General features: G+C 40.0%; 1 protein-coding gene across 6 annotated transcripts in view; it reads left to right on the top strand.

The window, feature by feature from the left end:
- Nucleotides 1–27904, top strand: part of unc5db (unc-5 netrin receptor Db) — a 273315-nt gene that overhangs the window by 148545 nt on the left and 96866 nt on the right. For all 6 annotated transcript variants that reach the window (XR_015776501.1, XR_015776502.1, XR_015776499.1 and 3 more), the window contains exons 4-6: nt 1501–1604; nt 18645–18825; nt 19603–19770. Coding sequence is in view for 2 of the 6 variants with exons in the window: in XM_088077178.1 (XP_087933304.1) it covers nt 1501–1604; nt 18645–18825; nt 19603–19770 (453 nt within the window). In the remaining 4 variants the exon portion in view is untranslated. The remainder of the gene's footprint in view (nt 1–1500; nt 1605–18644; nt 18826–19602; nt 19771–27904) is intronic.

The following is a 27904-nucleotide window of genomic DNA, read 5'->3' as shown; positions in this document are numbered from 1 at the left end:
GGGAAACTCGTAGACCAACAGGACAGAGTCAAACTGCTAGTTAGCCAGTTAGCACACTAACAACACAACCTAATGTTCACATCAGGTGTGTTTGTTAGCATTTGTTAATATGCTAACAAACAACGACTCAATAATGAACCAATTCCGCTGACAAGCTCAATGGCTTAAAGTCTAATCTATCTAACGAGTTTTTTTCAATCTCATGCCCTCTTGACTTGAGCTGTTTGTTTGATTTCCTTACTTTTGTTCTTTTCATGTGCTGAGATGAACTACCAATCAGTGATTTCATTCATCCAGGGGCTCCACCATCCCCAACTCAGTTTCAACATGCTGATTCAGCCAAAAAGTAAAGCTGAAAAGAAGGCTTGGGCAGTATTTAATATTACATACCTTCCTGAAATTTCACCGTGGTATACAATATGTTACGGCATAAGTGTGCGGCGCTAGCCTGTTCCACCAGTAGAGGCCGAAAACTGAGCTCTGGTGGTGCATACTGTGCACGACATACAATTTACCCTGGTATACCATGATACCGCCCATGCCCATCAATAACTGCCAACAGTTGGGGACACACCCTAAAAACTAGGGTGACAGACGCCAGCTTATGGCCTGACATTGATGAACGGCCTAATGTCAGCAACAGACTGAAGGTAAAAGAAAACTGAACCTGTTTTTTTTCTTCGGGTTGGACCAAACTGTGTGAACACAGGAAGCTGACATTATCTTTACAGAAAATGAATCCGATTTATCAGTGGTGAAATAATCTATTCCCATAAACGAGTGCTGTCTAATCAAGTTTAAACACAATCAGCAATTCACAGCCAGTGTTGTTTAAATCCAGTACTGCAGGCAGAGGGTGTTATAGGTTATCTAAAAGCCCTCTTTTGTGTTGAATTAAGTTTTTGTACTTTTTTTTTTTTTTTTAAAATATGGCCCCGGAGAGAGAGAAATCAAATACTTTTAAACATCAAGGAAGCAAAGAAGTCTTTTCTTGTCCTTTGAAGAAAGTAAGAATTTGAGTTCACAGATGATGGTGTGATGTGAAGATCTGTATCTGCCAGGATTTGCATATCATTGTGTAAGCACTTACTTCACCTGCCAGCTGAACTAAGGCACTATTTCTTCCTAGATTTAGATGCCAGGGAATCTCTTATGATCCAAGGGTACATGAAACCCATTCCATGTTGAAAGAACCTATCAAAGGCAGTTGTGAAAAGGTTACAATAGGATCTGTCACTATTGTATGCACATAAATGCCCAGGATGATCACAGCATTCCTAGTGCACTTCTTCCATCCAGTGTATCCTCCAAACCACCTTGTCAATAGATTACGTAGCACAGGGCCATGAGATCCTCTCTATCCTATACCAGCTAAAGGGTTTTGAAGGTCATGGCGTGCAGAGCTGGGAGCAGGCCGGCGCGTTAGCCGCTGAAAAGGATTGAGGCCAGGCTGACCGTAACACTTGACACCTGACAGCTGCCTCTTATCTCCCCACACAGACCTGAGGAAAAACTTTGAGCAGGACCCCCAGGGGAAGGAGGTGCCAATCAACGGGATGATCGTTCTGCACTGTCGCCCTCCAGAGGGAGTGCCTGTGGCGGAGGTAAGGCCATCCCTTCTCGCTCCTCCTCTCCTGAAAGCGGAGAAGCTTATACTCCCATTGAGCAGAGATCTGCATCACAGTGGCTATCCTTATTCTGGGAGAGTAACTTCCTGCCAATCCTACCTTCAGCTCTGCTTTCCTCTGACCTTTAAGAGATTGATACAGTGTTGTTAGATACCAGCAAGAAGTGCACAGAAACATTTAGAGGTGAAGGTTCCAGACTGAGATGAAGAGGTTTCACGGCATACATTTTTATCAAGTATGTAAAAAAACAACTGTGAAGTGTATCAATAAAATATAGGCATCAGATGCTCAGAGATCCTCTTCTCAAATTCAGTTTGTAGCATCATTAACCTCACGAGTGTTGTGAGTTCACACTGTGAGAAATATCTGGCTTAAAGTGGGTCAGGTCACAAAGTGAATGGTCCAATTACACTTTTAGAGCATGATTTAAGGGTGTGTGTGTGTGTGTGTGTGTGCGCGCGCGTGCGTGCGTGCGTGCATGTGTGTGTATTTGTGTGTGTGAGTGAGAGAGTGAGTGTGAAGGGGGGGATGTTACTCTTTCTCCTCCTGGATTTTGTGGTTTGATCCATCAGTAGCGTGGGTGTGTGGGTGAAGACATGAAAGTCATGAAAGGGAATCTTATCACTGTCTGTTGGTTGCAACATGGACATTCAGTTCTTGTTAATTGATATTGCATCAGTGGATCTAAGATGTGGTGGCTGTCTGGTCGTAGCCTCGTAAGTCCAAAAAACGACTACTTTTTGAGGGGAAAAAAAGAAAATCAGTGTTCTGAAAATAATAGAACACTCTACCAAAAAGTTGGTATTGTGCTTTTATATGTGGACTTGTTGCATTATATTATTAATGTATAGCCTCAGTCAAGCTCAAATGATGTTACAAGGTTTTCGACAGGAAAAAGTTGAGATATGTTGTCATAAAAAGAATCAGGGTTTTTTGCCAAGTACATTTACACATACAGGGAATTTGATTTGGTGTTTTGGTGCAAAGCAATTAATATAAAGGAATAAAAGTAGTAACTAGTAAGAATAAGATATAAAATTAAAATATGGATGCAGTATAAAAATATGAAATGAAAAAATAAAATAGAAGAACACAAAATGTATGTCAAAAAGGTGCAATGGGGGAATTGTACAGTTGTGCAGAAAGTTGTCAGTGGTGCATAAAGTCAAAAAAGCTTGATTGAGGTTCCTGGTAGCTCACCTGGTAGAGCTGGTGCCCCATGTACGAAGGCTATGTCCTTGCCACAGCAGCTGCAGGTTCAATTCCAACCTTTGTTGCATGTTACATCCCCCTCCCTACCCCTTTCATGCTATAACTGTCAATTAAAGCCAAAATGGCCCAAAAAAATGAAAAAAAAAGCTTGATTGCTGTAGTAAGAAATGATCTGGATCTGTGGTGTCGTGTACCAGCTGGCTGATAGCAGGAAGTAACATTAGACTTCATGGAGTCTTTCTTGAGTTAAGAAAGTGCTATACTTATTCACACTACCAGTTCTTCATTTAGAAGTTAGACAGAACGCCTCGTCACTGTTTGCATGTAGCTCTGCTGTGTATGGCACTTCCTGTGTTGCCAACTCTTTTCTAACTGAAGAAACTAGCACAAGCTTCAAAAGTTGTCAAATGATGTCATATGCTCATTTACATATTGACTTAACTTTGTGATAGTAGATCTAGAGTTAAATTAAATAGACAAATCTTCAAGGAAACTTTTCAATGAAAAAGGAGCTTTGTAAAGGTTCCAAACAAGAGAGCAAGCAATGAAGTTTTTGCCAAAATTTTCAAATCCCAATGGAGTCACATGATTTTTTTCAAAAGTTCTTTTTAATACTTTTCGTTGGCTAAATATTTTTAAAACCTCATACAGATGTAAAGGATCACCAATACCATCGATTTTTGAAGAAAAACAAAACTAATATGAAATATGGAGACGTTTCCACCCGCCAGCATCTGTCATTGTTGAAAGACACCAGATGTTCTTTACTGGTCATGAATCCTGGTGTAGATCATGTATGGAATGATGTTTACACGGATCATTAGAAACCCGACTGTTCATCTCTAATATCATTCAGGTTTGTAATCATCTGTGTCACAGCTGGTTTGTCTGTGATGCTTCCTCATGCAGCAAATCTATAACTTTGGTACCAGCTGGGCAGTAGTGGAGAAAAAAAAGAAAAAACTTTTTGTTTTACACTGAAATAAAAATACTAATACTACACTGTAACATTACTCCATTACAGGTAAAAGACTTATCAGCAGTTTCAAGATTTTAGGACATTTTTTAGGATTTAGGGCATTTCTAGGATTTTAGGACATTATGAAGTTAGCTAGGACCTCTTTTGGGAGTGAGGGGGGTGTCCTCCACTGGCTCTCCACATTTTTTGATAAACTCTTTTGATGCTGTTTTTGCACTTTGGCACCTTATGTGTACTAAAAGTACAAGAATAATTCCCAATGTAAATCTCTTTGTTTTTTAAATTTTTTAGATTATTTTTTAGGCTTTTTTTCCTGTATTTTATTGGACAGCTTAAGCGTGAAAGGGGAAAATAGAGAGAGAGGGGATGACATGCAGCAGAGGGCTGAGGCCGGAATCGAACCTGTGGCCGCTGCAGCGAGGACACAGCCTCTGTACATGGGGCACCCACTCCATCCAAGCGTGTGAATTAGAAGATGTTTGATCTGGCACCTAGTCGGGGGCCAGATTTGGTTGAGTGTCACTGGGCTAAATCCTCGACTCTGCATCGTGCCTATGCACAGTCATAAATCAGCCGAGACAACTATCCTTTGCTGTAAGGCTGTAGTCAAGTGAACATGTCATCACGCCTTGGCATGACACAGCTGGAGTGAACCACTAGGGACAATGAAAAAACCTAATAAGATACTGTTTTTAATAGTACCTTTTTTTTTAGCAACATCAAGTGTTGTGATTTTTTTGAGCAATTAAGTGCCTGGTGGCAACTTAAACAGCAGCTTCTTGTGAGACGATGAACAGCTTCCCACAGTGAGAAGAAGAGAGAGAGAACCTGATAGACTGACTTGTTGGGCGAATATAGCAGTAAAATGTCTCCAAATGCAAAATATCTCCCTCTATATTTGGTGCAGCAATAATCAGCACGAACAATAGATGTGTATATGATGTGTGCAGAGAACAGATTTTAGTGGAGGTCAACCTCCGGCCCGGTGCTGTTTAAATGATTCAACATGGAAATGGAGGAGTGATGTCATTCCACTGCCGCAGAATGCACAGGGGGGATAAAAATAGTTGAATCTGAGCAGTACAGACCGAATCACAACCTCCCATCTAGTCCTTTGTCAACACAAATGAGCCCAGCCACAAGAGATGGGAGTGAATAATGTAGAGAGCACAGGGCAGATATCCTCAGCCCAGTCGATATCAGCGCACCTCGTCCATGAAATATTGAGATGGCGTCCGTGAGTGTAGTGTGAGGTTTCAGAGTGCAGCAGCGGGATGGATGCTGCTGTAGCGGATGCTGCTGTGGCGAACGCGGCGCAGGCCCGACAGAGTGTGAACCTGCGGTTGGCAGTGCAGCGTAAACACTGTGCTTCTGAACCGTGTGTTTGGAAATCATCCTCGTCAGCAAGGATGTCAGAGCGAGCTAATGAGTCTCCAATCACTCACAGTGGAAGCATTTTGTATCATGAGCTTCCAGCAGTTTATTTAAGCAAGAGTCTGACACTTAGCAGGAATGTCTTCTTGACTGTGCAGTTCTTTATTTGCACGAGAGAAGTTCCACAGTAGATATGTTTCTGACAATGCTGTAATTCACTGCCATTCTTTCCTTCCAGTTACTTGTCCCATTATACTGAAGTTTTCAAAGCAGCTTTTGACATGTTTTCCTACTGTTTATTTCACTCAAAGTTCAGTTTTGTTGGGGAAAGAATTGAAATAAACTGGATATGGCATCATCAGCACTTGCTTTTTTTAGTTTACGCTGAGGTAAGAGAGGAACATTTTTATCACTCCTTCAGTGTGACACTTTATCACTCAATTTCTCAATTCATGATTTTTTTCTATAAAATATTTGAGACTTATGGTTTTCCATGGCCCAAGCTCATGTCAGTGTCTTTTTTTTTGTCCAACCAACAGTCCAAAACCCAAAGATGTGCAGTTTACCAACAGCAAATCCTCTCTCAGTCACTGGAATAAATTTTAACATTGTACGTTTTCATATGAATACTTAACATTTTTATGTAGCCGATACCTTAAAACTTCACATTTCATTTCATTTTAACCGTGGTCAATGTGTGGTCAGGTTGAAGCACAAAAAAGTTGGTTATGGTTTGAAAAAAGGTACATTTCTGGCTTAAAATACCTGCCTTTGGTGACAAAAAAAAAGAAGCTGGTAATGCAGTGATGTCTCAGTAAAAAAATAAACACTTTTCATGACACTATCCCTGCTTGAAATGCAACATTTGCTCTGTAAAAAAAAATAATAAACCCTTTTCATGGCATTATTCCAGCTGGAAACACAGCGATGTTTAATAAAAAAATGTGAAAAATAACTTTTCATGCTATCACAGCGGGAAATGCAGCGTTGTCTTTGTGAAAATCAACCACTTCTCACGGCATAATCCTGGCTGGAAACTGTAAAAAGAGCATTGTTTTGACAAAAAATAACAGCTTTTCATGGTATGTTGTCGGTTGGAAATGCAAAGTGGTCTTGGTAAAAACAAAACCACTTTTCCTGACACTATCCCATCTGAAAAGGCAGCATTGTCTGGGTTAAAAACAACCACTTTTTGTGACACTATCCTGGCTAGGAATGCAACGTTGTCACTGTAAAAAAAAAAATCAAACAACCACTTTTCATGAAACTAAACAACAGCTTTTTGTGAGACTATCCCATATAGAAACATAGCAATGTTCGTGTAAAGAACAACCAGTCTTTGTGACACAATCCCAGCTAGTAGTGCAACAGCAGCTTTTTCTGACACTACATTCACTGGAAACACAGTTATGACATGCTAAAAAACATCCATTACAAAAACATCCAGTAAAGATAAAAACAAACCATGGTCTGCAGCTTTGTCAGTTTAAGTAACACACTATCACCATCCCCTCAAACTCTTGATTACTAAGTCAGCTCATATGTTATGTCACTTTTAGAACATTTATATGATATGTACAAAATGTACAAATGTAAAGTGGTTGCCAGCCACTGACACATTTGAGAGGTTGAAACCACAAAACGTTGATTATTTTTTGCTTAAAAATCCCCTCCAGACATGTTCACACATAAAGAAATAGTTTTCTTTGAAAAGCAATTTGTGTCTGATGTGGTTTTCCCACCAGAAGAGTTCAGTTATTTTGCTAAAGATTCTCAAACCTAACGACCCCCCTCCCCCTCCACAATCCTATTTTGGTCCCCCTTCAGTGCTACTGTTTTAGTGTGATTTACTGTATAAATTGGTTCCGCTTACTGTTGAGCTGCCAAATTCCACATGAGGGAAGATCTAAGTTGATAAAAATGTTGATATATTCATTTAAGTCAGCTTGCATTATTACCGTGTGCTCACAGCAATGTTTGGTTTTGTGAGAACAGCTTTTTTGGCCTGGGTTTTATCTTGAAGACTGAACAGAGGCTGCCCTAAACTTCTCATTAATCATATCTATACTTTGACCTGCAGCTGATTGAAGTTCTGCATTTTTAACACTTTGTACTACACCACAAGATCTTTCCATCACAGTAGAGGTCACTGTAAAGTCCTGCATCCAAAAACATAAAATAACTCACAGGAAGAAATCTCAGCATGATGGAAAAGTTTGTACGGGTGAGAGTTGTGTGTATTTTAGATCACTAAGAAAAAGACAGACAAAGCTGCTTTTACCTGCTTCTTTGAGCGGCCATGCCTGCTGGAGGACTGTCATCACCACACGTCTTTATCTATCTCCCAGGAGTATGCAGTAAGCCACAGGTCCAAATCACTTTTGCAATACCAAAACAACGGAAGACAAAGACAGAGCATGTATAATAGAGACAGCTTTCTCACAGGCTGAAAGGACAGGTAGTAATCAGAGCAGGAGTGCTGCTGGACCCCTCTCTCTGGAGTTGACGTCATTCTGAAAATCGGATGCCCATCTTTCACTTTGGCCTGTGTGCACTGTGCCTGTTTTTTTTTATCTCCCCACCCTGTCTCTCTGTCGTCTCACACCAGGTCTGCAGTAACCTAATCAACGTGTGGTGTGACCAATCAAAATGCAAGTGTAAAAAGCTTTGGATTTGAAGTTTCTGACATGACTGGAAAAGGGAGAAGGAAGAAGAAGGGATAAGGCCGGATATACTGTATGTCTAACATACGTGGCGAGTTTGCTTTTGATCTGGCTCTTCTGAATTTTCAGCCAGTGGCTTTTGTGCTACCAAGTGTGGGTATCTTATGCCAAAACGTGATCCTTTCTTAACCATATCCAAGTGTTTTTGAGCCTAAACCATAGCATTTAACAAAGCCGTGGTAACAGTCTAAGATAATGTAAAGTTTCAGTTTATCTGCTACATAATAAACGTACAAATATAATCTATCCTCGGCTTGCAGAAACGTACAATGCCAACTTTTTCTCTGGCGACGGGGTTGTAGAAACATCTCACATCATATGACCTCAATGCTCAAAAATATCATTACCATATTTATAACAGTTTCAGCAAAAACTGAACTTTATAGGCATTACAAAAGTAACTTTGTAGCATAAAAGTTGCTTTGTATTGCATTAGTATCTACAGGTGTAACCACCAAGATATGAATACAATAGTTGTTTTATTTTTCCCTTTTCAAACCATAGTTTAAACTTTAAAGACTTACTTTGACCTTTCTCATCTTGTTACATGTGAATCAATAGTTACTGTCTCCTGGCATTTACAAAACATTTCATTGTGAGGCAAACTGAATCAGGCTTCAACTTGAATACTATTCAACAGTTAATCAACAGAAAAATACCTGTGGCTGTTTTCTGTTAATTTAAATTGAGAACACGGGTGTGAGTACTGTCTGTGAGTGTAAATTGCAACATGCAAATCCTCAAGTGTTTTGCTCCGAAAATACCTTCATCTCCGAAAAGAGCAGGGACTGTAATTTGCCTATGGTTAATAGAACGTGGGACCGGCTTATTTGTAATTTAGTTTCGGTGCTCCCGATCCAAAAACCAATCCCCCACTTTTACTTCACAGATATCAGGGGGTGTGAATGCAGAGCATCTTTTAAGTCAAGGAGAAAGGAGTCCATGAGAACCCTGTATAATGAGTTTCTTTAGAGAGGTTACTCTGAGAGAAAGTGTGAAATGAACAGCCAAACTGGAAGCCAATTTCAACTTCCCTGAATGAAAGCCTTTAATCCAAGATGAATCCCCTTGATCTACAGTAGCTCAGGTAGACAGCCCGAGCTACGGCACAAAGGGGAATCAACTAAATGCTTCTGCACTGTGATACAAGCTGTTCTCTGTTGAGCTTCACAAAGACATCGCGATGCTACTCCAAAACAAGTTAGCATTTAACTCCGTCCCACCTCCCGCCTCCTTTGCACTTGTTTCTACTTTCTGAGCGCCTCTCTGTTACTTTCTCATAGGTCAGAGAAAGTCTCCCAGAGAGCAGATGATGAGCTTCATTATTAAGCCAAGCAATTACATCCCCCCCAGCCCAGGCCCGAGCCGGGAGCTCCCTCTATTTATTTCGTTAAGATAAGACAGATCGGGGTGGAATAGTAATGCAGCGCCACATAGCTTGGAGGGGAGGAGAGGTGGCATTTGGGAAGCAACGGGGGAAGGCGGATGGGCGACACGAGCCCACTTTGTGTTCTCTCTGTATCTTTTCTGATTAACCTCCGGAGTGGGAGAGCACAGCTGAGCTGCAGATAGCTCCCCACGACTCTACCTGCTGCTGTCAGGCTTGCTGTTCGTATGAACACACAGAGCCATGCTGAGTTCAAAGTGTCCGCAGGTATCTGTGTGTGTGTGTGTGTGTGTGCGGGCAAAGAGCGTGTCTCTCTGTACTGTTGATTGGTGGCAGGGAGGGGGGGATACATCAGGTGGATTAGCTCCGTACTTCTGATATGCTGCTCAGCGAGCCCCGCCGGCGTCCCCTGGTCCCCGGGGATACGCCTGATGGAGACGTTTAATTCATGTAATTGCGTTGATGAGATACTCAGCAATTAAAAAGTTCCGCCGCCCACACCGGCAATTCGCCACAGCTGAGAACTGCCCAAAGGGGAGGAGATCATGCTTAATTGTGACACCTAAGCATGACTCAGCAAACAGATTTTTCTTTTTACAGCACTGAAGTGTGCCATTTACACTGTATAATCTGACACACTGATTTTACTTTAAAAAATCTAGGAAACCGATTGCCCTGAAGAATGTAAGTAAATATAACTATAAGTCTCAATTTATGTTTGCAATATATTTAACTGTTAAGTTTAATTCAAATTGATTTACTTAATTATGTGAAGTTGTTGCAACTTCTTCTGGTTGCAGACTAGTCAGTCATATTTGTATATTCTTTAACATTCGCAGATCTCTTAACTTTATCATTGGCAAACTCGACTTTTTGATGATCAACTTAAATCAGACTAACTTTGTTTACTGAAGCTGCTAACACTTACCAAATCAAGTTTAAAAAAGTTTGTCCTTGATCCTGCTACATCTGGAGTTTAAGGTTGAGCTGACTAAAATCAGCAGCTATTATGAAATTTCAAGTAGAAAAATAGGGAGGATTTGAGGAGTTACTGGCATCTACATGCGCTGCCGTTGTTGCAACAACTTCACAAAATTATATGCAGCTTATTTTGAGTTCACTGAAAAATTAGATATAAAGTAAAGTAAATCAGTTAAGTTGCAAATACTTTACAAAATTTGATATAAATTAAATATAAATGTAGACTAATAAATGTGTTTTTTTACATTTTGCAAGTCAAATCAATCATTCTAAGTTTTAACAACTTCAGTAAACCAAGTTCACAGTGCTATATATCTGCATTCTGCTGGTTGAAAACCAGTCATATTTGTATGATCTTAAACATGTTAATAAAACAGAACTCACAGTTCTCTTAACTTCATCATAGCTAAATACTCATGATGATCAAGTTAAAGTAAAGATAAAAGTTAAAGTTAAAGTAAACATAAATTAAGACTGACATTTACGTATATTTTTTCAAGACAAGTTTTCGCTACTTCAGTAAACCACGTTAACTGTGCTACATGTCTGTTTCACAAAATTAAGTAAAAACAGGTATATTTTTAGTTCACAGTATATATAAAGTAGACATAAAATAAAAAAAGTAATTATTTGCTGTCCTTTTACAAGGCAATCAGTTCTAAGATTATTCTAAGTCAGATCTGCTTATCAGATTTTACAGTGCACTGCATCACCTTGACATCAAATGACCAGTAGACATCTGAGCTGGGCGACGAGGCACACAGACAGAGGGAAAAAAAAATAAGCGTCAGCTGGCAAGGTCTTGATCAGCGCTCCGCTCATAAGTCTTGATGATGGCTCCGGTGTCACCCGTTACATTGCTCCTCTGTCCTCTAATTGCCCCTCAACCGCCACATTTCTCAGCATCTAATCATCAGCAAATGTCGTCTGAATAAAATGTGTGTGTGTAGTGGAGAGGACCTGGCCGCTGTGCAGGGCTAGAGGAGGTGACCTTCAGGGGCGGCGCAGGGTAATGAAATCACAGGGAGAAAGCCCTGATGCGGGGGCCCCGCCCGGAAACCCTTCCGTCAAGGCTGACACTGATGACCGCATCCTAATTGAAACAAATGTGCCAATTAGGCAATTCATTTCTCACATCCTCTGCCACACACTTGCCAGGCTAATTTGTATTTGTCCCTTCATCCCCCACCCACAAGTCCCTTCTCTCTCCCGCTTTTTGTGTGTGTGTCTCTCTCTCTCTCTCTTCCTTTCTGCTCTTTTCATCATTACCTAAGGGCTGTTAGCAGCAGACACACAGATAGTGTGCAGCATGGCCCCAAACACTGTGAGGGCCGTTCTCGTGCCACGCGTTAATTGCCTCTTTTCAAGTCACAAATTTCCCTGGCTGAAAATTGAAATAAATACATAAAGAGTCTGAGAGGGGGGGGGCTGCCACCACTTGCATCAGCCATTCATTGACAGATGACTTTAATCATGAGAAATTAGACCCTGTCCCCGAGTCTTCTGTCTCTCTATTTCCTTATCTATCAGCGAAGCTAAGCGCTTTACCTCCGATGAAACCGCCGCTAACGGTGTTCTTTTGATTGTGGAGGAGAATCTTGGAGTTTCTGAAGATTCCAAGTTTTCTTTAGGACAAAAAGGAGAAAGTAGAGGCCTCGCTATTATTATCGCCATTGTACGCCATTATTAAGCTGTAATACTCTCCTCCAACAAAAAAAAAAGTCCACTCCTGCTACAGCTGACTCCAGTAGGTGTGGGAAAAATACAGACTCTGAGAAATGATTACTGTGTTATGATGCTCATTATCATTTTTATTCGTGTCAATATATACCTGCAATCCATCATCCCTTGGGTCCGTGTGTCATTTCTATTTACCCTGTGTTTGCATGCCCACAGGCACTTCTTATTTGCATCTGGACTGATTGTTGTTTATTATAAAGGGTGCCTGCGCGCTTCCTATAAATCCATCAGCCCAGCCCGTTCTGCCACACTATGAATGTAATTTGCAAATGCAGTGATGCAGTTCCTTTACCAGGGTGAGAGCGCTAAAGCGTCACTAAGTTTGTAATTTATAATTAGTTTTCCTCTCTGTTGCTGGTAATTGTTTATGGTGCATCTTTTGACTGTCTAATGGCTTTAGTGCTGGTGGTTGTGCTGCTGAGCTGTGGTGATACAGCATGGTAAAGGTGAGCAGCACTTTTGTGTGTCAGCGTACAGTTTCAAGGGAAGTGAATTCAAATATAAGATCTCAACACGTTTTCATCCCGACTCGTCACATGGTGCTGCTCTGTCAGTGACCTTCCTCATTTGCTTATGACGTTTTTAGGTATCCTTATACGTCTGCTGTTTCGCTACGGGATGTCGTTACAGTGATGTCAACAAATGCACATGGTGGGATGACATCATGATGTGATGATGCGGCCGTTACCATGCTGTCAACATGTGCTATGTGACGAGTTCAGAGTGAGCGCAGGCTGGAGATGCTGACTGAGATGAAACTGGAGGGTTCACTATGCTTGAAAGAAAAAAACTTTATAAAATAGTGGACATAACCACTGCATTTGAAAGCCTCTAGTTTGGCATTGAGGCCATCACTGTCTTGGATTTCTGGAGCCAGAAGTAACCATATGGGCTGGAGGGTTGAAGACGACAGCAAACTTTCTTTATTTTGCCTATTTTTCCTTTTAAGTAAGCCTGTGTCCATTTGCATCAATCTCTTTCCCCTCTCTAAATTCTGAGGTTTTTGCAGGTCTGTGAATGCAGGACAGGCGGAGCTCTGAGTTGTCTTTTTCCTCAGCAGCAGTTTGTGACTCGGGTGGATAAATGATCTGTGGATCAGTTCAGAGGTGATCAGATCAATTTATGAAATGAGCATCTGCTGTTAGTGAATGTAAACTTTTAGACCCAGCAGAAGGAATGCTTATGTTTCACTTTCACTGTGTCGTAATTTGACATACTGCCACTCCGTCTGTGCCCAGAGTACCACTCTGCACAAGGAGAGGTGTGATTTATGGCCGCTATGCATATTTCAACTGTGCCACTAATGAAAGGCCCAGCTCCAAATATAGAAAATCTAATGCACCTGTGGTGCATTTACAGCTTTGGGTCACTGTTATAATGCAAATGCCAGTTTTCATTAGCAAAAACATGCTTAAAACCATTGCAACAAAATGTACTTACCATAAAAACTGAACTCCAACTCTTTAGATGGTCTTTTTGTACAACAGAATGCTGAAAAAGACTTTTTTGTGTGACCAAAACATAAATATTAACATAAAACTTTCATATTAACTTGAAATAGCGAAAGCAAATGCTGCACCCCTACTCTGCAGATTTGGTGTTATGCAATGGTCTCATTACCTAACCAAGCTTGTCGCCTAGGTAGCTACTTGTCAACAGACAGTGTTCACCTGTCACTCAAAGAAGCCATGGCCAAAATGTTGTGTAACTTTAAGCCTCAATAACTTTTTAACTGGTGTGTTATATGAAAATTCCCCCCAGTTTATACCAGGCTGTAAATGTTATATTTGCTGTAAAGTTGACTTGATTCACTTTTGGTATCAGCCTCAAATGATTGTCTGAGGCACTGCAATTTTTGGCATTTTCATGTTGGCTTCACTTTTCAGCTCCGGAGTGTGCTGTTTGGTTTGAACGATATGTTTTCCAAATGCAAATGGGTTCATATCTGTTCAGAATAGCAGCACTCTGAGGCAGGGCAAAAAGTCCACTATCTTCTCTATCCACCACTGTGTTTCTGCACACTGCCTCTCTGATCTCTTTCCAAGAGCTTTGTGTCTTTGTCTGTATATGTAGTGTCTATGTAATAGGGATAACAGCACCACCAGACCATCTCCCTTCAGAGTCATTCATGGTGTTGTACTCAGTCGTACACATGAAAAGTGACAGAGGAAGTTGTGTCAAACATGAAAGTTTAATTTGATCTGGAAAACACAAAACTCACCGTGCTTCTCTGTAATTTATTCAGTAATTAAAATAATTCCAGACAGCATTTTAACCATCAGGAATTACAGGACATGATCCATAATAGATATGGACATTAAGCAGGAGAATGCCAAACGAGAATACCAGTAACTACCTGTAGCTAAAATTTTAATTGCCCATTTAATGGGCTTTCACTAGTCCTGTGACATCCTTTCGTCTATAAAATTAGCACAAATGTTTTCGACTTTCTCCATTTTCTCTCAAAAGTCAAATCACACACTGAGCTGATTAAAAAAAGGGGGAAAACATGGAGAACAGGCAACTCTTACACTTTAAAATAGAAAGACGTTCTCAACGGAATTAAAATGACAGGAGTTCACAGAAAAGCAGTGGGTAATTGTGGTTACAGTCGCATGAGTGAGTCTGATTTTAAAGCTCTCATAATTAAAACAGTGAATTAATTGGATGGTACCTGTCATTGTATGTTCGTGTGTTAATATTTATACATGTTATTGTATACTTTTTATGTTTTTTTAATTTTTATTATTGTAGTCATTGTCTGAAATTTTTTCTTATGTTTCTGTCTTGGCCAGATTTCCCTTGAAAAGAGATTGTTGATCTCAAAAGGACTTACCTGGTTAAACATGGGTTCAATAATGACAGTAATAATAATAATAATAATAATAATAATAATAACAATAGTTAAAGTTAACACTTTAAAATTCCTTATAATGTGAACAATTTGTTGCAATGGCATAATTTTATGAGGAATCAACTGTGTTCATAATTATGGTAATTAGGTATATAATGCTTTAAAATTCCTTTTAAATAATGTGGAAGAATTTGTTGATCCAATTTAATTTTCACTAGTTATCAACCTAAAAACATTTGTACATAATTATGGTAACAGTACATAACACATGAGGAATTAACTTAAGAATGTGTGTTTAGAAATATGGCTGTTAAAGACCTAATTACCATAATTATGAACACAAGCTTTTTAGTTGGTAACCCATACAAGTTTATTTGTTCCAGCAAAGTTTTTCACATTATCCAAAAGAAATTCTAAAGTGTTATGTACGTTTAATTACCATATTTATGAACACACGTCTTAGGTAAATTACTCAAAAATAAAGTCGTTCCAACAAATTTCACATTCACATTATTTAAAAGTAATTCTAAAGTGTTAATACTGGGGTGGATGTGGAAAAACTATCCACGTATTCTGGACAGGATTAAAATCACACACCAGCCCATGTAATGTAAAAATCACCCTCCCTCCCCATAAAGGAATAAATCCAGTCTGAATGGGATGTGGTGTGTATATTGAGGTATACAGTGTTATTACTAAGGGTGCACTGCACAGCTGTGTGATGGAACTGAATGGTTTCCCCCGTGACCCTCCAGAGTCATTACCTCATTTGCTGTCGATGATGCATTCCAAAAAATAATTTGGGATCCCCTGACTTTGATCGTTTAGGTCTGAGTGCACTGGTATCACAGTAAACTAAATGGGACCAGCTGCCAAATTAGCAGCACTGATACTGACACTGACACTGATAGTGAATGTGTTAAAACGGCCCCCTTTGAAATCTGCAAATTGAAAATTGGCAAACTGCTGCAAGATGTGATTCAGTATTTGGAAAACAATGCAATCAGTGAATGACTTTTAAACAAGAATAACAAGACAAACAAGTGACGAGAGAATTTAGTTTGCTTTAGTTTTAATACTACTGTTGTGTTTGTGGAATGCTTCAATAGCAAAGTCATGACTAGTTCACTAACAGACACTCTAGGGATTTAGTAGCCACTCTTTCTTTATAAAGTATGGGACCTACTACCAGGAAATATACAAAAATTGTTCAGTGATCAAGAGGGGGGGTTACAATTTGACAGGAAAATTTTATTTCAAAACTTACAGTGTTCAGACCACTGGGAAGAGTTTTTGTTAAACAATCTGTGTAGTGAAGCTATGGAACAGTTTTAATGTGGAGCTAAAACAATGTCCAAACATAAACCAGTTTAAAAGAATGTTTAAAAACATGACGTTCACGGGGTTCAGGGATGAAGAGGGGGTTTCACAATCACCAGGTGTTTACAGGGGTTACTGTTTAATTATTCATTTGGTTACTTAATATTTATTTTCACCTAGTTTATCTTCCTCTTTTTTTCTATAAATAATAATGTAAAATTGTAAGTAGTTGATTTTTGGTATGTGGGTGTATGCATATACTGTATTCATTAATTAGAGTATTGGTTTAAATTCATTAAGAAGTTATATGTTTGTGTGTCTTCTCACTGCTTTTTGAATATTTCAACAAAGTCATCATGTGTATGGCCATTTCTTTTGCTTTATGTTCTTTATTGTCTGTAAATATTACTTTTTTTGTCTGTCTGCTTTTTTGTATAATCATTTTCTTTTTTACATGTTCAAAATAAATCAAATCAAGACTCACATGAGACAGATTAACAAACAAAGTTCAAAATCACTGTGTCAGAGGCTGAGATATCCTGACTTTTAGACCCAATCCCATTTCTTAATCTACACTTGCCCTCATTTTTAAGTGCCCCTTTGCCCCTCTGAACAGAGAGGTTTTTCAGAGGCACACATCAAACCAACTGCTATGAGAAATCATCCAAAAGATGGCTCCAAAAGAAACAATGGAAACCTAGCCATTTTCTTTGTCAATTACGATTTAAAATAATCGTCATATAATCATCATATGATTTTGATTTAATGTAATTAGAAGGTATTATGGCCTTTTCTTTTTATCAAATATAACAAAAAACGCTAGTAGTGAGCTGATGTATTTGTAGCTAGCTAGCAACCTAGCAAGCATTATATTGTTAATGCTGATTTTTATATGAAAGTCCATTATTTGGACATATTTTCATGTTGTAAGTATAAAAAGTCCAGCAGTGAAGTTGCTGCACTTGTTAGCGCTCCTCAAATATCAGTGCAGACTGGTAGGGTAGAGGCACAGGTTGCCAGTGTTAGCCTACAGATCACCACCGATTGCCTGGTAATAAATAAAGCTGTGTTGTTTTTTTTTTTCTTTTGATGACTTGTTTGATTTGCTTGTTGATAACGAGAAACTGAAGTTGTGAATCCTAACATCCATGCTTTTTTATCTCTATCAGATGAATGGCAGTGCTATTGTGATAATACCATTATTGTCATAGTCTGTTTACATGATCGCCATCAGTGACAATGACAGTGGTAAAGACATGTCAGATGTATCGTCTTGAGGGATTGTCCCATTTCATCAGAATAACTTTTAACGACTGCACCTTGTAACTGTGATCCAAGGGGCAAAGCAGGGTAGAGTAAAAAATAAGAAATGTGTTTGAGCCTTAGCCACTAGTGTGGGTCAAACTACAAAACACATTTCCCATGATAGAACTCAATAGCATCTTTCATTTGACCCTGCCTGCCTGGAAAACTGCCACTTATCTCACACTCCATGTCCCCAGTTTGTACTGCAGGATTTCTTTTGCGAAAAGATCCAATCAAGATAACCTGACATAACCCCAGTAACATCATTCAGGTTATCTCAGGGAAAAACATAAGTCAGACAGTAGGCCAAACTTACTTATAAGATGAATCAAAAGTGACTGGTAAAATGATCACTGTCAATACTTACTATCATTGCCGACATTATGGATGTGCTCACGTGTACGAGTTTACCTGCAAATAAATGCTTTACACACTCTGGCTTTACTGTTGGAGTCTCATAATCTGTCTCTAACAGTGGCCCCAAGGGTCAGAACACGACAACATTCAAAAAAACACTTCAACATTTCAGAAAACACTACAATTCCCAAATTACTACAGCTTTTTCGAAAACACTTTTAAGATTTCAGAAAACACTCTCTCTTCCCAAAACTCTACAAAATTTCCCCAAAACCAAACATTTCAGAAAACGAAATAACATTTCCCACAACACTGCAACATTTTCCACAGCATTACATTTCTCAAAGCACTGCAACATAAAAAAAACAATGGATCCTAAAACACAAAAATATTTCCCAAAACACTACAGCTTTTCCCAAAACACTACAGCATTTCCCAAAACATGACAACATTACCCAAACAATGCAACATTTCAGAGGAAAAAAAAATTCCAAAACACAACAACAACGTTTCAGAAAACAGAAATGTTTTGTTGTGGGAAATGTAGTGTTTTTGGATATGTTATTTTGATTTCTGAAATGTTGTTTTGTTTTTGGTAATGTTCTAGTATTTTGGGAAATGTGGTGTTTTGGAAAATGATTTTCCGAGACGCTGTAGGCTTTGACTCATGGCTACCGTAGTTTCTTGTCCTGTTAAACTTTGTTGTAGAAATGTCACGTTTCAGTAATTTTGTAATTACCAAGAAATGTTGACCAAAATCATATATCTATCTTCTCTCATACAGGTGGAATGGCTAAAAAACGAAGAGCTGCTGAGCTCCATCACTGATGACAACATCGACACCCGTGCAGACCACAACCTCATCATCAACGAGGCGCGACTGTCTGACTCGGGCAACTACACCTGTCTGGCCAGCAACATTGTGGCGAAGAGACGCAGTGCCACAGCCACCGTGATAGTCTTTGGTACGCCGTTCTCCCAGCTGCTGTTATTGCCTGTTACAACCCATCAGCGTACTGACACAGTGTTTACATGGCACTTCAGATCAATTTATTTGGTTTCCTGCACCCCTACACAAGTGATTAAGACACCCATCTTGGTGTCTCGGCTGAAGAGCGATGTTTCCTCTTTATTTCAACGAATGTATTATTCAAAGACTCAATTTACTGCCTCTCATTTAAAATCAATGTGTACTTTATGAAGGGAAATAAGCCACTGTGTCTTAATCTCATTTAAAAGGAGTGTTGCTTATTAAGTATTTATTCGCCAGAGGCCTTCCAGCAATGTGGGTTCACCAGCTTTGATAGCACTGCTAAACATTTAGCTTCCACACACGTTAGACACAGAGATCATAGAGTAAACTGCTTCAGTCAGGGCTCTAAGTGGTCGACTCCAACCTGTCGACCAGTATGAGTCGATGTCGCCTTCAGAAATGCAGTTTAATGGCTGTTTGCTTTGCTTTTGCACAGTTCCACGTCTTTATCTTAATCCAGGAGCAAGGAACACTGAACTGGCAATTAGGAAAGGGGAGCTGTATATCCACCACAATGAATGTGCTGCGCTCAATCTGCTCCAGCCGTTATGCATTGTTGCCTTGCAGTGCCTCGGAGACTGCATAATCATTATTAACCCGAGCTCTTGTTAGAGTATTTAACTATGCCAGAGTTCTGGAGGAGTGAAATCTGTTGTTGTGCACTCACTACACCTCTTCTTACTCTTGCACTTTGCTGAACTCCCTGCAGTGAACGGCGGATGGTCCCTGTGGACAGAGTGGTCGCCCTGCAATGTGCCATGTGGGCGGGGTGTCCAGAAGCGATCTCGAACCTGCACTAACCCGGCGCCTCTCAACGGCGGGGCTTTCTGCGAGGGCATGTCTGTACAGAAGATCACCTGCAACGCACCCTGCCCAAGTCAGTTTCCCTTCCACTCTCAGTTTCTGCAGAGAAATATAACACTTGAGTGCAACTTTATGGAGTTGTACAAACACAAGAGTTACTTTGCCTAGGTGTCAAAAGTTATTAAAACTTGGTTAAGAGTGATTAAGCTGACATGTCAAAGATCATGACAGGCTGCCAAATAACATACAATTTTCTTTTTTCATTGAGTAATTTTATTAGTGGATGACAAGCTTTTAATTATTTATTCTTCTAGCACAATCACTTCTTTCTGTTTTGTTTTGTTCTCTTTTTCTAAAGCGCTTTGCACTACCACAGCATGTCACCATTGTTGCTGATATCCACAGAGACTTACATGACGTGAATGAGCTTAATACCCCGCCTCTTCATTATTACAATCAAGTAGAATGGCACTTGGAGAGAGCAGACCTCCGCCAAGGCCAAATGCCCTATCTCGCAATGTTAATGAAAGTGGAAAGCTCTTCGCCTGGTGATTAGAATCTGCTACAAAATGTCATGAATTATTCCTTAGAAAGGGGTACCCCCTTCCACAAAATTTCTTAAAGGGACTCCCTGAAAACTTCACCCCAATGGAACTGGTTTTGCGGAATGCAGCACTGCACGCTACAGATTTCCGTGACCGTCTCAGCAAGTGGATGTATATAAAGATGGATGGCATGACAGCTCCACCAAAGTGGAGCCAAAATGTATCAATCTCCACCTGGTGGCTGGCTGCAGTATTTAGACTGTACGTCTGGCGTAACACACCCTTATAAATACTATTTGCAGGTCCAAAGGCTCTGTCAGACAGGCAGCAATGACGTAACCAGTGAATCTTCTTACAATCATGTCTTTCTTCAGTGAGACACCTGGGAGAGTTGAGCGGTCAGCGTAGCTGTTCTGCCAAAGGGTATAATAAAGGGTAGTGTCCAGGCATCATCAGATACATTGTTCCCAAAGTTGGTTTCTGTCATTTTCAGTAGTTTGTATCATGCTGATACTTGTTCAAGTGATCGTTTATCTGATATGTTTGGTTTTAAATTCATTATTTAATGCTTTTAAAAAGAGGGTTTGACATGATGATTGACAGTTGTGTGTGTCAACAGGTTTGCTTGTGATCTGTGGTGCTGCTCATGATAAGGTTTGATAGGAGTATGGAGGGGAACTTGATATTGCCGCTTCACTTTCTCATTGCTACTGCGCAGACTCTCCCGTATCTGAGATACTTTGGCTGTCTTTTTGTCCAGTGGGAAGAAGTCAGCATGCATTATACATCATTCCACAGTCTCTGGTCTTAGCCTGTGCTCTGAGTTCACGTTCACACTTGACCTGCATGAACTTCTGTGAGAACAGCGAATAAAAATCCTTAATTGCTTTCGTTGCGATGAAAATGAGAAGTTGAACTTGGTGTTGGCTTTAATTCAGGATTAAAAAACTTAGTGTATCCTTATTGATCAAAAAATATTGAAAACATTATCACTGTTTGCCCAGGTGTACCTCACCTCTTGCCTGATGTTAGCTGTGACAGGGTCCAGCACCCCCAAGACCCTGATTATGATAAGCAGTTACAGATAATAAATAAATGAATCTCTGTTTGAAGTTAGTTAGGCATGAGGTCTCCTGTAGGTTTAATTTTGGGTTTAAGGCAAAAATTAGGTAAAAACCAATTTTCTCGGTTATGCTTTTGCTTGCTTTTCCAAAAGGTGGAGAGACGACTTTGTGAACAGACAAGAGTGCACATCAGGCACACAACACTCTGTGTGACGCATGACTTAAGGCACAGTCCTCGGGTGAAATGTCACATTTTTATGGAATTCCATTTCATAAAAATCAGGCCAGAAGCTCTTCTATAATCCTGATGGCAAACAGGCAAACCAGACTGAAAACATCACCTCCTTGGCAGAGGACAGATCTGTAGTGACCTGACAGCATCCCTGTACCCCCGCACTCATCATGCTAGAGAGAGTGCTGCCTGAAAGAAAAATAAAAAGAGCAGTAGAATCATGATGCAAACTAAAGTGACTAGAGGAAACAGGTGATATGACTCAGTGTGTGATTCAGGAGGAGAAGGTGAGCTGAGGTAGTTGTTGAAATGAGTTTTTACTTTACAAGAGCAAACAGAGAAGAACTTTGTTGTCTGAGTAGTAGGACTCTCAAGGGGGTATGTGCAGTCTTAGTGTGAGTGATGTATACATTCAAACCAACCCATGGACAATACTGCAGACTGGAGTTGTGGGTCTGCAGCCATTTGTTACCGGCAAATGGCTGCAGGGCTGCTGTGGAGTCAATAAAAACAACCTACAACCAAGCTAGCAACTCTATGAAGCTGTAATGCACAAAAGAGAGCTTTGAGCTAAACGCTAACATGCAGCAGGTAATGTTTATCATGCTCATCAAGTTTAGCATGTTAGCATATTCTCTCTTGCAGTGTGTAATAAAGGAAGTGGCTCTTTTGGCCTTCCACCAGCCATTTACTCCGGATAACAAAATTATATTAGCTCTCCCATTGCTCATTTGGGTTGAAACCATAGACTACAAAGATGAACAACATGACGGTTCCCCCAAAGTGTAATTTTTCAATCCCGATCGCCCCATGGTGTCTGTCTTTAGTATAGACGAATCCGACGAAGTACCGGAAGTAAACAAGTCACTATTGCTGCGGTGGCATCCAATAATATCTATCTGCAGGCTTGCAAGCAGCAGTTTCAGGACCGCAGTTTCAGGACCGTAGATCTAGGACCCTAAGGCACTAACACTAACATATACTTTGCTATATACATGCTAACACTAGCTTGTTGCCCTAGACAGTTTAGGCCTCACTAAGTAATGTAAGATGATAATTTAAGACGGATCATGACATGTCACAGTCCATCTCTAACATGTGTCTAATGAATATAAAGCCCATATCCTATAGCCAAAAAGTACGCATGTACAGAAAAATGGGCTAGATCTGCGGTCCTAGATCTGCAGTCCTAGATCCGCGGTTCTGAACCTGTGATCCTGCAGTCTTGAATCTGCTGCCTGCAAGCCTGCAGATACACCCTTCCTGTGGCATCTCCCTGGCTCTCGCATCTTTTTGAGTGCAAGCTGTACTGAGAAGTGTACAAATTTCTACTTTGACCTTTACTGTCTGTGTAACGTTACTTTTGAAAACAATGTCTGGGAGCCCAACAGTCGTGGAAAACTTCAACTTTAGAAAAAAAATGAATGTGAAATTCACACATCTTTACTTGTGCTGCTATCTGAGACCGTACAGTCTCCATAGATTCCCTGCAAATGACCAACATGTTCGCTAGAAGTGGGTAAAAAACATTATCAGAAAGGACTGAATTATAAAACAACATGAAATCCTGTATAATTTCCTTTTTTCCTAATATAACAGGTTAGTATTAGATTCAATTCTTTATCAACTAACTGTTAGCTAATGTTAGCTAGTACAGCACATCACAGCGCCTCATCACTTTATTATATGTGTTATGAAAATATGAACTGGCATTCAGCAGCAGCCCACCCGGTGACACCCTATTAGCCTGGCTAACTACGACTTCCATATAAAGTACGTTCATCGGTAACTGGGGGCCACTGTCTAACTTCAACAATCATCTCCTCATGCTGCTGTCACTATAACATTATAACCTTATGGTTTAATACTGTATCTACAGCTGTCATTGTCAGCGGACAGCAACCAAGTGCCACCGCAGTAATGGCAGTGCTGCAAGATGGTGGAACACACAAATTGGACGTCAGATTTGTCTGTAGGACACAAACCCCACCCCTCCATGTTAGTGAATGGGACACAAGAACATGAGAGTTCCCCCAAAGTGTAATTTTTCAATCTCAATCGCCCCCTGGTATCTGTCTTTAATATAGACGAATACGGCGAAGTACTGCAAGTCACCATTATTGCGGTGGCATCCAATAATATTAAACACAAAGCTGATGCTAATAGAAATGACATTAGCTTTGAAGGTGTGTGATGATAATTGGACAAATTGAAATGTCACCACATGAAAAGTCGAAGGATAAACATTTTGGTGGATATTTTAGTCTAAAAAAAAAGTTGGGGACTGACTAACAGACAAACTTTGCTTCCTTAGAGCCATGCTGCTAAAATGTCTTTTCTCCTGGAAGCCTGTTATTTAGCTTCTACCATATTTTTACCTGCTTTGCCAGTCATGCTAGGTAACCCAGCAACTGGTATATATTTATACACCAAATTTGCAGATATATTCTATATAACTTTTCATCCTTATGTTACCTTACAAAAATATTGCTAATGTAAATTTCTGACATAATAGTAGGGCACAGGTTTGCTCTAGAAAACAGTTTCCCTTTAGCTCTGTACATTGATGTTTACTCCTAAATCTCAAATCTGTGACAGATCTAAACTAGCAGGCTAAAATCAGATATATCTGACATTTATAAATGGCTCCTATCCGCACAGAAATAAAAGACATTTTCTCTACTGTGCACATTGAGTTACGAGTTCAGTTTTAAAAGGGAAGAGAACAGAAGATTATTGGAACCAATAAAAAGAACCAATAAAAGCCTTTCAGAAGAAGCTGTTTTGCTTATAAATAATTTAAAGAGAGACATTGCACCAGCTAAATTAATGTAAACTTTTGTCAGGCTTGAACCTTTTTTTCTGAAGAGTTATGCCAGACAGAAACATCTGACTCATAGATTGCTCATCACAGGTTCAATCCAGTGCAAAGACCACCTGCGGCGGTCAAACGAGGCAGTGAGGTGAGACAGGGTGAGCAAGCGGAGGGTTCATTTCTGTTAAGATTTAAATATATTTGTCTCACTTTATAAAATTAAATGTGTGCATTGGCTGATCATCTAGTCGGAGCATATTTTCCGCCTGTGAAATCCATGATTGTGTTGACAGCAATGCATTTAGAACTAAGGTTAATTGTTATTGCTCTCTCAGCCTAATCAGCCTGTAGTGTCAGAATACAAATAAAGGCTCGATCTGGAAGGTGCCAGACTTGGAGGTGACAAGACTGAGGCAGAAATTGAGGAGGGAGGATTTTTAAGAAAATCAAAGTAAACAGAGGATGTGCGGCAGTGATACTTAATTTACAGCCCATAGGCCAAACCTGCCCACCCCCCACCCCCACGCCCAAAATCCTAGAAATGCCCTAAAATACCAAACATAATCCAAGAAATGTCCTAAATTCCTAGAAATGCCCTGAAATCCCAGAAATGTGCTAAAATCCTAGAAACATCTTAAACTCTTAGAAATGTCCATAAATACAAGAAATGTCCTAAAATCCTAGAAACGTCCTAAAATGCTAGAAATGTCCTAAAAGCCTAGAAACATGTGTGGGGATACTACGACTGTCCCCTGGCCTCTTGTCATTTTGCGAAAGTGGCACCCAAGCAAAATAGTTTGATTATCCCTGGTATATGGCTTTAAGATAAAGTGGTATAGCAGCTGTCTTTCAATTTTACCACATCATGTTAGTATGGTTTTAAGCTTGAATGCACTCCAGTCTGCATGTCTATACACATTACGACCATGTGTAAAATGGGCATATGTTGACGGTGTAGAATTTATATGCCTTGTCACCTCTGTGCAGATGTTGGGCCCCTGTAGACCTGTCAGTCTCAGCACATTGTTCCACATTCTGTATACACATTTTCCAACATACTGTCATGTTTCCCAAAGAGCTCGGAAGCTTTAGAGCTGGGGTTCACAAGGTGGCGAGGTCGTCCAACGAGCCTGCCTCGTGCCAATTTGTTCAGTTTGTGAGGCTTCAGACTGCAGAGGAGCAGATGGGGACAGACAGTCAGGTGTAGTTTAATGGCAACAGCTAATGCCAGAACAGGATGAATCTTTAGAGAGGTACAGAAGTCAGGTGGAGGGAGTTAGAAAGAAAATGCCAGAGTAAAGGGGGCACTGTGGTATAAAAAGTTTGTAAATTAAGTTTAAGGTGATTTATTATTTATTCATTTTTGGAGGCAATGAGGCTAGACAACTTGGTTAGGTTTAGAAAAAACATTATTTTGGGGGTTATAACTAAGTATGTAACATGACATGAGTGACCTATGGCACGTCCCTATGTAAGTTCTGTGCCGCTCTGTTAAAAGCCCAGACTTAAGCTTTCACACAGGACATACCTACCGAAGTTATGTCACATTACATTAAAAAAAATGACTGGTTTGACACAAGTGACAAACTGCTATCTCATGGGTTAGAGTCTGTGTTTGTGTGACCTATCCACCCTGGAGTTTCTCACTTTCAAAATTGCATCGGTTAATGTCAGCTTCAAAAATGGTTGTGGGTTACACTGGAATTAGTTAAACGCGCCGCTGTTTCATAGAAACACTAAAAGGTGCCTTAATCATCAGTATCACGCAGTGATGAGCCTGATAAAGCCTCAGTATTTGACATCCAGGGAATGATAACAGCCAGAAACACCTCATTATATGACATGAATTAACTTTTCAAAATATAGATATTTTAGTACAACTCTTAGCTTTACTTCTAAACCACAATGTGCTAAACTGTCATTCATTTAATCAATAAAGGTGAAGAGAGTCATTTTTCTTATGTAGTGCTTATCTAACTCTTACAGCTAAGCTTTGTATTTATGCACATACACAGTTTCTAGTTAAAAATGCCAGGAACATGCATGTTTTTATGGGGGTGGCACAGAAAATGACACCGTCAGCCGCCTTGGATTTCCGTGCAGGCTTAAGTCTGATGAGGTGGGTGATCAATAACAGTGACTCAGCTTTTGCTTTTCAAGGTGGCTATAGCGTCTGCCTTTCAAAACTCACTTTCTGGCTTGTAGTCTGAAACAAAAAATGGAGTTTCTAGACACTGACTGATGAGTGAGTATCGAAATTTTCAACTGGCTGCCTCTCACTGCCATTTAAAGCCTTAAGAGTGTCGGGGGGGTTATGTTTTCAGTGCAGTTCACATGAAAAACAATTAAACAAAGAGGAATGAGACTTTCCTAGTTAAGCAGAGCCAAGCAGACCTGTGCCACCAACATGGCCTGAAGGCCTTACAGAATGACTCAGGCAACATGTATTAGAGAGGGAGGCGGGCGCTGTCCTGTTATCAGGGCTGATCTATGTCTTTGTGGGAGGAAGGAGATGCAGACAGGAGAGAAGCGTAGGCTGCGTTGAACCCAGCTGTCTGAGCTACTGACTGACAGGCCTGTCCAGTTCTGACAAGGCAGCCCAGAGCATTGGCTTAATGATGGCTTGAGAGCAGGGAAAGCACGGAGGATGGATGAGGTCAGAGGCCGCGCCACGACGAGCCACATAGCCACCTAACAAGAAACGTCAGAAAAAGAGGAGAATAATGATAGAAATGAAGCTCATGTGGAGGTTGAAGTGCCAGGAGCGAGGAGGTGATAGGTCAATAGACATTGTGTACCGTATTGTTTGTATTTGACACAGCAGGTGGGTTTCCTTTACAAATTTGTACAAAACTTAAGCAGTATTTTTGAAATTTCGATTGAACACGATTGCGAGATGTCTGCGTTTCCATTGAGTGATGTCATGGGGCTTTTCTCGTGATGTTACGCAACTTTCCTCTGGTGATAACATTTCATGAGGCATGGCGATAGATGTCCAAAACATAAGCAGGTTTATTTCTATGGCAGCCACTGAATGAAACCAATCTAATATCGCCTTAATTTCTTTGTCTCGTATCAGATCTCTGTGAAAGAGTTGAACATTTTTTTGCGATAAACAGGAGTTTTTCAAAATTGACATGTTCCCATTAGGCAAATTTTGTATTCGCAATTTCAATTTGTGCAATTTGAGCGTTAATGGAAACCCTCCTGATGACATATACATCTAAATAGACATTAGTGAAGTGATCTCAGGCTCTCTAATGTAATACAAACCATCATTTCTTGCACTGGGTGCAGCAGTAATATGAAGAGGATTGTGGGGTTTACAATTACATTTAAATGGGGATTTTTCAAACGAATTGCCCCAAAAAATGTTGGCATTGTATATTTCTGCAAAATACAGATGTTACATCTGCGCATTATTATGTTGCCAGCACGTTGACACTTTGCGTCTTTTTATGTGTCAAAAACGCTGTGTTGTTTTTAGGTTTAGGCACAAAAAGCACATAGTTATAGTTAGGAAAAGATCATTTTTTGGCTTAAAAAAACTG

This window comes from Plectropomus leopardus, chromosome 4 (assembly GCF_026936395.1).
Source record: "Plectropomus leopardus strain MGB_pleo_1.0 chromosome 4, ASM2693639v1, whole genome shotgun sequence".
NCBI lineage: Eukaryota > Metazoa > Chordata > Actinopteri > Perciformes > Serranidae > Plectropomus > Plectropomus leopardus.
Note: the sequence above shows the minus strand (reverse complement) of the source record. Positions and strands in the feature narration are given on the sequence as shown.